Source organism: Orussus abietinus, unplaced genomic scaffold (assembly GCF_000612105.2).
Source record: "Orussus abietinus isolate OABI.00-Male unplaced genomic scaffold, Oabi_2.0 scaffold797, whole genome shotgun sequence".
NCBI lineage: Eukaryota > Metazoa > Arthropoda > Insecta > Hymenoptera > Orussidae > Orussus > Orussus abietinus.
Genome location: NW_019394939.1, coordinates 1335 through 15160, shown reverse-complemented (window position 1 = coordinate 15160; position 13826 = coordinate 1335). Strand labels below are relative to the sequence as shown.

The 13826-nt window shown below is 39.6% G+C and overlaps 1 protein-coding gene across 2 annotated transcripts; it reads left to right on the top strand.

Moving 5' to 3' along the window:
- Nucleotides 1–261: 261 nt before the first annotated feature.
- On the top strand, nt 262–7436 carry LOC105698223 (histone-arginine methyltransferase CARMER). Of its 2 annotated transcripts, none has more exons than XM_012422278.1 (8): nt 262–805; nt 2016–2156; nt 2260–2754; nt 2858–3124; nt 3197–3419; nt 3634–3920; nt 5579–5715; nt 6384–7436. In XM_012422278.1, exons 1-8 carry the CDS (start codon nt 673–675, stop codon nt 6492–6494), a joined length of 1794 nt encoding a protein of 597 aa, XP_012277701.1. In that variant the 5' UTR covers nt 262–672; the 3' UTR covers nt 6495–7436. The 2 variants fall into 2 exon arrangements, with proteins under 2 accessions (XP_012277701.1, XP_012277700.1); XM_012422277.1 differs by having other exon boundaries at nt 6366–7436.
- Nucleotides 7437–13826: the final 6390 nt, after the last annotated feature.

Genomic DNA, 13826 nt, shown 5'->3' with positions numbered 1-13826 from the left:
GAACTACGCCGAATTCGATTTTGGGTTCCATGTTCAAAACTGAGTCAAACGAGAGTAATGCCGTTTTTAATAAACCGTCTATGACGGTATTACTAATATCTTCTACGTATTGTACGACCAACTATATATGCAAGTTGAAGTCACAATAACGACTCGTTTGTACGTAAAATAGAAGCGAAGAGTAACTCTTGGAATCCGGCGAGACGGCTTGCCGACACTAGTTTCTGATCGGATGCAAGTTGGTCAATGGCGTGTTAAACGTCTCGAGGGTCTCGAGCTCGAGTATCTCGAATTCTCGAGGCGGCGGCGATTACCACTTCGAGAGGACCTGCTCGATGGTGTGAGCCGGTAGGTGAATCCGACTTGGGTCGGTGTGCGTCGCGGCGTGCGCCGGGGGGTGGTCCGGCGTACGAACTCCGAAATTGCAATCCATCCGACTAGTGTCGACCGCTGCCGACTCTCTCCATCGAGTTCTGGGGTGTACGGGCGGGAATCAGTGGGAACGGAAAGCGTGTCGTAGGGCAGAGGGTTTCTAGATTTCCCGGACGAGACCCTGAGCCTGAGCCCGCCAAGAGCGGGCCGCCGTGGGACAAGCCGCGACGCAAGCAGAGACGACGCCAGAGACGGCGAACCCCACGGGAACGCACGCGGCGGCGGCGGCGGCCTCGAAAAATGGCGAAGGCCTTTCGTGCGGTGACAGTATCGACTTTGTCAAACAATGGACAGTCAACGCCGAAGTACGATAGGCCGGTCACGCTCAATATCAATTACGACCCCCAAGGCCTCAGTGTCGAGCTTCTATCAGGTATTGCCCGTTCCCAGCTTGACCTTCGATCGATATTAACCTACTGATGCCTCGATGCCGCGGCCGTCCTTTCAGACCTAACCGCATTTCGACGAACGACCGGATGCTACTTTGCTCGCGACCTGTTTTTTCCTTCCTTCGTTGATTTCTTCTATTTTTTTCTTGTCTCAACCAGCTCCGTCATTTTTCCCGGGAATTTTCTTTCACTCAAATGTCTTTGTTCCATTATTTTGCATCATGTCAGTTGGCATTGATGTGTGAATTCCAGAATAATTCTTTTTTGAGCTTAGCATTTGGACATTGGATTTAGGAAAACTGTCAGCAATTATTTCTGTTACATGAACTTTTAGTGATTTTTGCAATCACTGGCAGCAGAATTAGGCAAAACGTGATTATTGTCAAAATCATTTACTTTTGTTATCTAGTTATCGGAAGAGTATGCTTTATTGAGGATTTATTTGTATCAAAGCATATGAACCTTAGTGTCTATTGTAGCTCTTAAATTCATAACCTTGAGATGGTTTAAAATATTAAGTACTTCTATGAGGTATTTCGTTCATATTAATCTGCTTGTAACCAAACGTAGTAGATGTGTCTGCTTATGTCTGATTACATTTAATTGGATGTTTTGATGATTCTATTAATCCAGACACCTTTAGTTAAGGGTATCCTGTACCACTGCTTGTTGTTATTGATGTCTTATAGACAACTTTGTTTCAGCTACAATCTATTTTTTCATTAATTTGTTACTTATCACTAGTTATGATAACATATTTTAACTGATTCCTTTTCAATAAAAAGGTTTTTGAATTGATTTTCTGTTAACTAGTTATGATTAATTTATATGATACTCTTTAACCTTGTTGCCAAAGAATGTTTTTTTTTTGTCAAGTTCATAACGCATTTGCAAGGAAATTTCAAAACTTATTTCTTTTGTTCCCTCATAGGCGTATGTAAAATGATTGTAATATATATGCATAATGCTTAATACCGATAGAGTTTAGTGTATTCATAAATGACAACAACATGTGAATGTTATATTTTGTATTGTTTTCCGCTGATATTTGACCTAGGTGATATGATACTAGAAATCAAATTTTGAAGTAAATATCTAGAAATCAAGCATTATTAATAAGGCTTTATCATAAGATAAATATCTCATAAAAATAAACATTTCTTGAACCAGATTAATGTATATTTAATCTTACAGGGGATTCGTTTGGCAAGGAGAAAAGTACACTATTGGAATTTCCGGTGACACATACCACAGAATGTTCCAGGGTAGCATCCCGAAGTTATGTTTTTACCCTTGAAATGGAAAGCTTGCTACTTACTTTTGTTAATGAATCAGGTAAGTTTGTTTAAACAATAGAAAAATAACATTTCACACAAATATTGTTTGCTGATATATCACAATACATTATACAAAATTTTACATTTAATTTTATGTTCAGACTTCAGACAATTTCATTCCCAAATCCTTAAACTCAAGAATGGAAAGGGAGTTTCTGCATTTAACGAAAGGACGGAGGAATCCTCTGCAATGCAATATTTTCAATTCTATGGTTACCTGTCGCAGCAGCAAAACATGATGCAAGACTACATAAGGACAAGTACATACCAACGTGCGATATTAGGAAACTTGTCAGATTTTAAAGACAAAGTAGTATTAGATGTGGGTGCTGGTTCTGGTATTTTATCATTCTTTGCCGTACAAGCTGGAGCAAAGAAAGTGTATGCTGTTGAGGCGAGTAATATGGCAAACCATGCAGAGTTGTTGGTTGCTGCAAATAACTTGTCAGACAAGATTATTGTAATAGCTGGAAAAATAGAAGAAATAGATCTACCGGAGCGTATAGACTGCATAGTGAGTGAACCAATGGGATATATGTTATATAATGAAAGAATGCTCGAGACATACCTTCATGCCAAGAAGTGGCTGGTTTCAGGTAATAATTAATTTCTGTAATTCGTTTTGAGATTATAATAATCTGTACCAAATATATTCACTTGGGCATAGAGATGAAGAGCAATTACTGTTATTTTTTCTAGGAGGAAGGATGTTTCCTTCGAGGGGTGATCTCCATATAGCTCCATTCTCAGACGAAAATCTTTACATGGAGCAATTTAACAAAGCCAATTTTTGGTATCAAACCTGTTTTCATGGTGTAGATCTTTCTGCAATGAGAAATAATGCTATTAAGGAGTACTTTAGACAACCAATAGTAGACACGTTCGATATACGCATTTGTATGGCTAAGTCCGTTAGACATATAGTTGACTTCCAGACAGCTGACGAGACTGATTTACACAAAATAGGTGAGATCATTTTTCGCTAATTTTCTACTTATTTCAAGAAGTCTTTTGTTCACAATAATTTTTGTTTTTCAGAAATAGATGTTGATTTTCACATATTAGAGAGTGGGACCTGTCATGGTCTCGCTTTTTGGTTCGATGTAGCATTTATTGGTTCGACTCAACAAGTTTGGCTAAGCACTGCTCCTACTGAACCACTCACACACTGGTATCAAGTGCGGTGCCTTTTGGAAAATCCACTTTTCTGCAAAAGTGGGCAGCTACTTTCTGGAAAAGTTATCTTGGTTGCAAATAAAAGGTAAATTATTCAATCTAGTTAGATGTTTAATAATCGATAGAGTTATTATAGCAAAAGCATTCAATAACTTTTATTGCTGTAATAAGTTATGTTAGCAGTAAAATCATGTATGTTCATAAGTATGTAGAAGAATAATTTATATTGTTGTAATGATTTGAAAGTTTCAGGTTTCACGCATTCAATGTTAACTAATCGTGCAATGTGATTTATTCAGGCAATCATACGACGTCACAATAGACTTAAAACTTGAAGGAATAAACATGGAAAGTAGCAGCAATACGTTGGATTTGAAGAATCCATACTTCAGGTACACAGGCGCCGCAGCTCAGCCTCCACCTGGTTTAAACAATACATCTCCGAGTGAATCTTACTGGACGACTTTGGATGCCCAAGGTGCGCGACAAGCTGTGAACATGGTCAATGGAATGTCTGTCAACGGTTTGGGAGAAGTGTCCATGGATACGAGTGCGGCAGTAAATCCCAGTAATTTGCTAGCATTAGGTAAGATGTGGTTTGATTCCTCCCCAATATATCATTACTCTTTTTAAACTCGGGTTCATTACGTGGAGAAAAATTCTCTAAATCCTCTTAAAACAATAGAAATATCGTTTTCGAACGAGAGAATCCCAACTTCAGAATCTTGCTCGAAGGAAAGTCTGATATAATGTTCCTCTGATGAATAGGAACTAAAAGTTGGTTGAGATTTTAAGTAAGCATTGGTTGTCTTGGCTCTAGGACTTGTATAGCTGTATAATGCTGGCTAGAGAAACCGCCTTGACTTAGTAGTTTGTCGTTGAAAACGCTCAACATACCGTATATTAACCGTCCGTGATCTGGTCGCAACACATCGCTCGTTATTTTATTAGTAGGGTCGAAGGTATACTACGTCGGCCTATCTGCCATAAGCGTATTTGCGACATGCATTCCCAATTTTGTTTCTATTTTGGTCGTTCTAGTGGCGAGATGCGAACAGTTCTGCCTCTTACTTTAGGATTTAAGAATGAAAGAAAGGGAGATAAATCCTAAGCCCCACATTGCGAACAAACATCCATTAGTACTTCAGAAGACGTAATTGCTGAATACAATTTCATTATTCTTTTTTTGTAATTATATAATTCCGCTAAGTTATGGGAGTTTATTGAAGTCTAACGGGTTATCCAAATAGTTGCTATTAAAAACGAATCTGAATATTTAGATGGAAAACAGAAGTGAAAAGGTTTTGGCACATGATTTGATTTAAATATCCAGCAAGCATTTCCAAAGGATATTAGGTTCTTAAAAATAATTAATTGTTGCTATAGGCTGTGGATGTTTTATGCAGTGGGGGATATAGGTACAGGAGTTAATTAATCATCGATTCGCTAATAAAACTACGTTCGTCGTACACTCAGCTATAGTGATCTCATGTGCCGATAGTGCAGGAATCATTTTCGCCTTCGGGTTTGACTATATCGTTGCAACGTTGTAGGAAGTGCGAAGTCGACGGCACACACCTGGAGTCTGTAAATATTATAGCAAGATTTTTTGCGACGACTATGTTCTGTATATTTTGTAAGATCTCGTCGGGTCAATAAATGATTTTTTGATGATGTTCAACCGAGCAAGGCTTCATTATATCCGTTAATTACCACCAGTGTTTTTCAGAATAATGGAAGGTGTAGGAGACAGAGAAAAGGGATAGTTAAAATGAGATAAAAGTAGATCAATTCCATCAGGAACTCCTAGATTAAAATGTTTTCATATTCATTTTACTTTAAACGTTAATTATCCAGAAAAGTAGTATCAAGTAATTGGGATGTACAGAATATTTAAAGTTTCTTTGATGTTTTTTTATTTAATAATTTTTATAAGTCGCTTAAATTTCTAATAAGAGTCTGACAGAAGGGATCCCATTCAAATATCAACAAGTGATTAATACAAAAACAACTCATTTTGAAAGCGTTTCACTAACGTCTCTTTGAGTTTTACTCGCAGTGATGTTTATGACTTTGTTTCGTTAATCTGAGAGGTATTTTATCTTTCCGTTATTTGGCCTTATTTCGCCAATAAACGGCTTTCTTACGGGTCCTAAAGTTTTTTTTCCTTTAGTCCATCAAAGAGGTAGAATGTCTTTCATTTGCAGCATGAAAATTGAATAGTTGAATTTGTTTTTGCAATAGGAGGTCAGCCCAATATTCACCCTGGCTCGATTTCGAGTACAGGACGAGGGCGAGTCGGAGGCACCGCCACGAGTACACAAGCGGCTCAACTCATTGGAGGAGGAATAACTCCGAATATGTTCACTTCTCCGGCCACAGTAAGTATAAAAATCCCTGCAAAGTCTCTTACGAGCTTCTTTTTGAAACGACTGGTAAACCGCACTGATTGTTCATCTATAAGTTTAATCCTTTTAATGCCGGTCAAAGTTGTTAGCACTTATAAAACGACTATATGTTGTTACCGGCACTCAAAGGATTAAACAAGTCAGAGTATATATATACATGTAGATTTTGTGGTTTACCGGTTGGTTCAGATGACCAACTGAATGTTTGTTGCTAGTAAAGTCTATTTTCGATTGATTCTGTTACTAATAAGAAAAAAGGTATTGATTCTAAATTGCAGCTGTTCTAACAAATGGCTTTGTCAACCAACTTACATGCAAATATCTACGATTTTAATTTGCTTGAGAATGCAGAGGAGTTACAGTTAAGCACCGTTTGTAGTGCGGATACTCCAGGCGACAAGTGTTGATAGTTTTCAAAATTTGGTTATGCATAACATTAAAGAAGAATCGGAGATCCTCGAATAAGCTGCTGCGTTAATAGTTATAATAATTGTTGTTTTAATTTGACTACGAATTATCGTTAGAAATAGAAGTCCTATCAATAGACTCGACTAGTTGGCAATATCTCAAGTGTGAGGAGGATACTAAAGGTTGCGCCTGCCTGCGTCTCTTACTTGCTACAGCTTGGTGTTACTTTCCAGCAATCGCTGGTCCTCGGAAACACTTCGCATTATCCAGTGAATCCAAGTTTGATGATCGGTGACTACGTGACACCCGGGAACGGCATATCTCCTCAGACGTATCGACAATGATCCGTGGCGAAACCCTTCCGTGCAACATATTGCCGCAAGGCAAAGCAGCTGCAGACCAGTCGCCGACATTACGGTTTCGCCGATTTCACTAACAATAAGCAGAGTCGCAGGCTTGTCTTCAGTTCACCGGCCAGCAAGCTTCGCCTCTCCTCGGCGGTAAGGATACTGCACATGACCAATTTGGATTCTGAGGAGGACTCTGTGTCGTGCACCTCTTCGTCCTCTACCAGGATCATCATGCCCTGGGAAACGCGTCTTGGGATCTTCAGGGCCGTTCTTTCGTAGCCCTGGAGTATAATTTCAACCGGCGAGACTCTCCTTGAGAACTTTGGGAATCCTCGAGTCGAAGAATACGCATGCCAATCGCATTCCCAGTAATAGATTCTGATCGTTTCTTCGACAATATCGCTCGCTTTTAACTTGCCGGATGTTTTGATTTTTCAATTTTGATGACCTCTAACACCGACGTTTATTCTTTTTAACAAAGTTCGTACAGGCCAGAAATTCAATGTTTTGAGTTGTCCACCAAGCAATTTTTAGTTTCTAAAGACCTATTCACAGGCGAACGATGAGCATTTCATTGAGTGTACGAAAGCGTATTCTAGACGAGCAAGAGGACAATTCGTTTTGCTTACTATTCTGTACATCTCGAAAGCGTATACGTTTTGCTTACTATTCTGTACATCTCTAAAGCGTATACGTTTTGCCTACGAAGTATGGTTTGAAACCAATTTCAAGTGTGAGAGAAAAATTTGAATTTGGTCCATTTCTATGCTCACAATATTTTTGGGATTATATGATATCTGGACTGTGTTACCTTCGCGGTTTTACTGATGACAAATATCTTATGTGACAAAATAATTCAATGCATGCAACGCTGATAAAGGTTAACTCAAAAGAGACTGGAAATGTATCATTATGTGATTAAGAATAAGAATAGGACTCGATTTCAGTTTTAGTAAAGAGTTGCCTGATATTTATCTTGAAATGCACGACGAAGCTGCATAGGTTCCATGAAATGAAAATTCGCATTGAATAGTTTCCTTTGTAAGAATCTCCCCGGCAGCGCGAACTCTGTTTCTTGCGTTAGATCTCATTACTTGTTTATACGACCTCGAGTGTAGAGAACTCTGCGCTGTTGCGAACCAAGTTTCGAAATGTGCAAAGAGCAATAAATCATTGGGCATATTGGGCAGCCGAGCGACTCGACATTTCGAAGCATCTTGCCGTGAAACTAGTTGATATGGCAATAATGTAATATTTGAGGCGTATTACAAAAAGCAAGTCGATCTGTACTTGTATGTCGAACTGCGTTGATGTGAAGTGCGCCATAAACGACGGTAATGATTATTTTCCACGGCCAGACGTGCGACGGGGATGTCCCTCGGAATCCGTTTCTTCCTAGAGAAACTTTCTCAATAGAATCGTTTGATTTCAAAGAGGCGCGCCGTGCTGCAATTTTTGATCGTAAATGATCCTTCCAGGGGATTAATAGAACGGCTTTTGTAAGATCCTACAACAGATCTTCTTTGAGCGAATCGCCAACCGTATAAATCGTCGCCGCACCATGCCGTTTTACAATTTCTCTAATGTTCTGCGAAGTTCCTAAACCATTACGCTTCCCTACATCGTCTCCACGACTTGCCATTTTGCTGAGCTACGACTAGACTTCCAAATCGCCATAACAAATGATGGAAATGCTCATAAAGGGGTTTTATAGGTGTCACGTAAAATTGCGCACGGTCGAAGTTGTTTACCGAGGATTATACATGATCGGCAAACGATGAATTGCGATAGTTGTTCGGAAAGAAAAAGAAATTGGGAAACCTGCCTTCGTTTCGTATTAGATTTTTAGGTGTATTGCCAGAGATTTGGAGTTTTCTCTTATAACATTTTCTTTCCTCGCATTTCAATTGTTTGACTAAGTTTTTGTGAAGGGCCAAGCTCGGACTCAGCATGTCAATCTTTTGGGAGCTATACTTGATCTTCGACATGACCTTAATGTATTATTCGAGCTCGGTGATATCGCACACTCGCATAATGCATCGCTATACACTCGTGTCTACTTTTGAGTTACGTACTTTTGGTATTATCATCATTGACGCCGCGTAACTTTATATCACTTTGTACAAATGACTGTTGTGCTAATTTTTATGCTTTAAAGATTTGCGAGAAGAACCCAACTCGATCGGTAAGCTGCGGTTGAAATCGATGTCGACGAGCCCAATATATGATCGTACCAGAAATCCGCAAAGTCTGGAATGGTTATAACGTTATACAGAAAGTTCGATCCGAAGTCCTTGTCGAAATGTCGCCACAACCTTACGGTGAAACTTCGTCCGTCGACGCTAAGTAGTACAACACGTAAACTTATTGAGAATTTTTATACACCGTGTAAATGTACGACGACTGCTCGATGACAGGCATTCCACGTATACTGGTAGCATACTTTTCGTCGATAACTAATAACCCTGATCAAGCGTGTACATATCCGCTTCTTACATTGAGTTTATCCGTTGTTTCGACTCTTTCCTTCCCTCGGCCGATGACTGAATATATGACGATTTTATACAGTATGTGTGGTTTGAGTGTGATTAGAGGATTCACGGGTGAATGAGTGATTGTACCACGAAGTTTAGTCACCAAGTTTGAAACTATGCAAGTATTTAATTTGCTGTGTCTCGGTACTGTTTCAGCCATCTTCGTGTTTTTTTTAACCAAATGTGCAGTATTATCATTCGTAGCCATCACAAACAAGCTTACTGTGAAACAAACTCATATTATGAGCAAAATTCCGAACATCATTTCATTCTTTGAATCTTGCATAACGCGAAATTCTTCAAGCCCTCCGATTTAATGTTGATCGATAGAAGAGCAATCCTATTAAAAACTCAAAGAAATGAATTTGTAATGGCCAAAAAAACAAAAGAGATCCTACTTATATCTTAGTCTATGGGATTCTTGGTCCATAGATGGATATTAGCACTGTCTATAAAGTTATGTGGGAAAGATTGGTTGGGTTCGAGTTTTGATACAATGTTAATTGGCTTTCGCGAAAACTGCAGGAATGTGGTGCCAACTAAAGTTCTCCTGCATCAGCTTCGGATAAAAGCTGACGCTTACTGCTGTAAATAGATCCATTGTTTGTACTTAAGTGATGTAAAACGGCGATCTACAGTAATCACGGACTTCCGTATAAATCCCAGGATTCCAAGAAAGGGCCCACCAGAGATCCGAAATTTAACGTGTATCTAATAGAATCAAGGAGGAAAGAAGTCGCTCTTTCGGTTAAAGGTTTTACAGCTCTCGTTAGTATTACAGCCAGGAAGGTCCTTTTCCCTTCGGTCGGGTTTCTTTCATTGCAAGCGAGAGCATCCTTAATAAATGAAAAATGGAAAAGAAAAACGCACATCGCTTCGTTACTACAGAGACGACCGACTTACCGAAGAAGAGACAAACATAAGCGCTTCAGTCAGTATTTTTAGTTGTCGAGAGTAACTCCATTCGACCGCGGTCAGCTAGTTTTAGTGTTTGTAGCATAGTCGCACAAGGAAACACGTACGATATTTGAATGTGTTACATATAATTGTACATTGAATCGATTGTGTCGTAACGATGAGCGAATCGTTATTCTAGCTGTTAAGATGTCTACCTGGCTATACATACACTGTCTACGCTGGTTGGAAGATCCGACCCGATCGATGGTTCAACGTAAATGGGACGTTTTCTCGATTGGGTGGACCTTTCTTGCCACGGGTCCTCGCCGCGCCATTTTTCTCTGTAATCGCATTTCCATAGCTTACCCATTCCCGCACATCTATTGCGAGTTCATACGTTCCGAGCTAGGTGAATGGAATACGCACTCCGAGTCGACTCGCCATTGGCGCTCTTTCGTTTACCTTCGTCCTATTAGGCCCTTAATTCATATTAGATACGCAATTCTCAACGCGGTATCCAATTTATCAAAGACGCGTTTCGTGTGGTTGGGGTATTGCCGACTTTGCGTTCTGCCGACGTCTTTGTGAAACAACCCGCCAAAATGCAACCTGATGTCGACTCTGAGCTGACATAAATCCGTTGACGTTGCTCAGAATGAGTTTTAATGACTGCTAATGATATTGAAGTAAACGTATCCCCGTCATCATCGGTTACAAGCGATACTATAGTTTTTGTAATTCACCCGAATGGAACGACAATTGTCGCCTACTTGGTCGGCAGAGAGCATTGGGTTGCGAAAAATATAAGTTTCTTAATCAGACGATCAAAAAGCATACAAAATCTCTTCGTTCCTAAGAAGTTCAGAGAGAAAGATCTTTTTTAAGATTTGGCGCAAGAGATTTTTATTGCGAATATAATTGGGGGGGCTGACGAAAGGCGCTCCTGTTTGGGATCAGTAAATGAATCGTTATAGGATATTCAGGATAGACGGGACTTTCGAAGGTCCGTCCACTTTTAAGCTAGATAAAACTCTAGTCCTCGTACGCTACATCACACTGGACTGCCTTTGGGAATCCCGCGACTCGCGAAATAGCCTTCGACGAAAGAATCGGCAGGCTTAACTCAGATTTTAATGATCTCTACCGAATTGATGTCATCTCCGTTTGTTCCTGCTCCGCGCGCCTCTTCCACCGATCTAGCCGCGTTGCGTCCCGTGTGCTCTTTTTATACTGAACTTAGGACTTAGACTCGGAACCCTATTACGTTCCGCTGATACATTATATTCTAAGGTACACGAGATAACGAATTAATAAATTAAGTTGAAAGTTTATTCTTGTTGGATTTATTCCCTCCCATAATAAAGTTAACTAATGGTGCACGTGGCTAAAAATGTATGGGAACTTATTCGGCAAAATTTTAGCGATACTTTTTCAGGAGTGTCACTTTGCCGTCACCACTTCCGCAAATGTCTGTACAATGCGAGGCTGCAATGACAATAGCTGCGTATCTATATGCTTTCCGCTTTTAGTTGACGATAATTCGGAACATGTGTCATGGCACCTGCGGTTATCTTCTATTTATGTAGATCATCATGTTAAAAAATTACTGATCTATGAAAATGGGTCACTGAAAAGAACCAAGTGCCTTGGAAACCATACTCTGAAAGAACCCCCTGAAACTAGACATTAAGATTGATTTCTAATTTATTTTTTAAATCATTTGTCAAATTTGAAATGTGGACAGTGCATTGACGTGATGTAACAAACTTTTTTAATTCACATCATCTTGTTAGTAATGAAAATTAAGTGTATTTTACAATCAATTCAGATTTAAAAAAAGTATTTTTAACCAGCGGTTTGAAAATACAGCGCAAAACGAAATATGACTTGGAACATCGAAAATTTACTTCGGTGAAAATTATTCCGTAACCACAGCGTTAATTTAATCTCTTATTCGCCACCTGCAATTTAAACGTGCACGACAGTAATAGCGACTATCGCCGATCGTGATCAAGGAAGTAACGACTGTCGACAAGGAATCAGGAACTCAGGATATAAAATTCAAAGGTGGAAGCTCATTTAAACTGCGCGCAATCATCCGCAAAAAAAACTTCAAAGAACGGCGGAAAGGAAAGATGCGAGGACGTGTAATTTTGTTTCTCTCTCTGTTGGCAATATGGATGATTCCGGCTGGAGCGGTACATCACCTCAATTCCTCAACGAAGATTGAAACTTTGACGATACCCGGCGACGACAGCACTTGCGAGAGCGACGACTACAGTGACGACGAGTTTTACGATTCCGACGACCTGCTACTGCACCCCACGCCACATGGAAGGGATATAACCATATACCACGTTGATCCAAATCGCATTATTCTAAAGGCCCTAAGGTGTGCCGAAAAGAGAGGACAAAGTGCGGGCGATCTGGTCATGAACGCTCTGGCACAAATCCCGGACTCTCATCTGAACATACCGGGCATCCCCAGTACCTCTACTAGTTCGAAAAATGGATCAAAGCAAGACAACAAACCACCATCTAGGCCGACTCCAGAACCCAAGCCTATTACCAAAGCTACTACTCCCAAGATTACTACCAAAGCCAGTACTCCTAAGATTACTATCAAAGCTACTACTCCCAAGATTACTACCAAACCCAGTACTCCTAAGATTACTATCAAAACTACTACTCCCAAGATTACTACCAAACCCAGTACTCCTAAGATTACTACCAAAGCTACTACTCCCAAGATTACTACCAAACCCAAACCTCCTAAGATTACTACCAAACCCAAACCTCCTAAGATTACTATCAAAACTACTACTCCTAGAATTACTACTAAAGCCACCGCACCTAAATCCCGTACTGTCAATCCCAGTACTTTTAAACACACCAAACCTAAAACCAATCCCACGCCCAAATCTAGTTCTGGTCGTAGAGACACCGCGGGGTCTTCTTCCAAGCGTAAATACTGAATAAATCAGTGCGTTTATCATATTTCTGAGAATGTTTACAAAACGTTTAATATTGGAACTAAATAAAGAAAATAATCTTGCGAATAATGGCATTGTTGGAATAAAAAGCGAAAGGTTTCTTCTTGTATACCAATATGGTTAACACTAGAACGACCGGCAGATTCTTTTGTATAGGATGAGCCATTTGAAATAAGTCATTTTGCCCCGTCTTGGTAATTCTAGTGTTAAGGATGTCGGAGCGTGGTACCGATGCCTTGTACGTAATAGATTGGCGATTTACGACTAATAGTTTTCATTTGTCGGCTGATAAGTCAGTACATTGAGTTTAGATTCGTGGAGGGTCACTATAGAGTACGGGCATTTTGACGTTACTGGACATGTCATTTCATTCCTGAAATGCCTTCAGCTACGCTGATTTTGGTCTCAAGTAAAAGAAACAAACTACATTGTTTACTATATTTCTGTTAGAACCATGGAGTAAGGAAACGTAAATGTTAATACAATTTTTAACTTTTAACTGGAATCGCATTTACACATTAATGCAAAACTGCCATGTTGTGGATGTCGAAACACCTAACGATACCAGTTAAGGGTTAAAGGGAAAAGGTGCATCATTTTCTGTGTACATTTTTAAACATTCACGAAAGCTGGAAGCAGAGAAACTTCACACACAAAAATGTTTGTACAGGATGTATTATTAATAACTTGAAAGGATAAGATCACAGCCTTCCAAAAATGACATTTTCCCTGTTGAATCAGATGGTTACATTATTTATTGGAGAAATATAAATAATGTATAAAAATTTGTATTGGCAGCCTACGAATCTGTCATGGAGGTTCAGCATAGCCTGTGCCTGTGCTTCAATAGGTTTCTTCGGGTTGTCTGCACTTTTTACACTCTAGTGTAACGAGTGTACTGC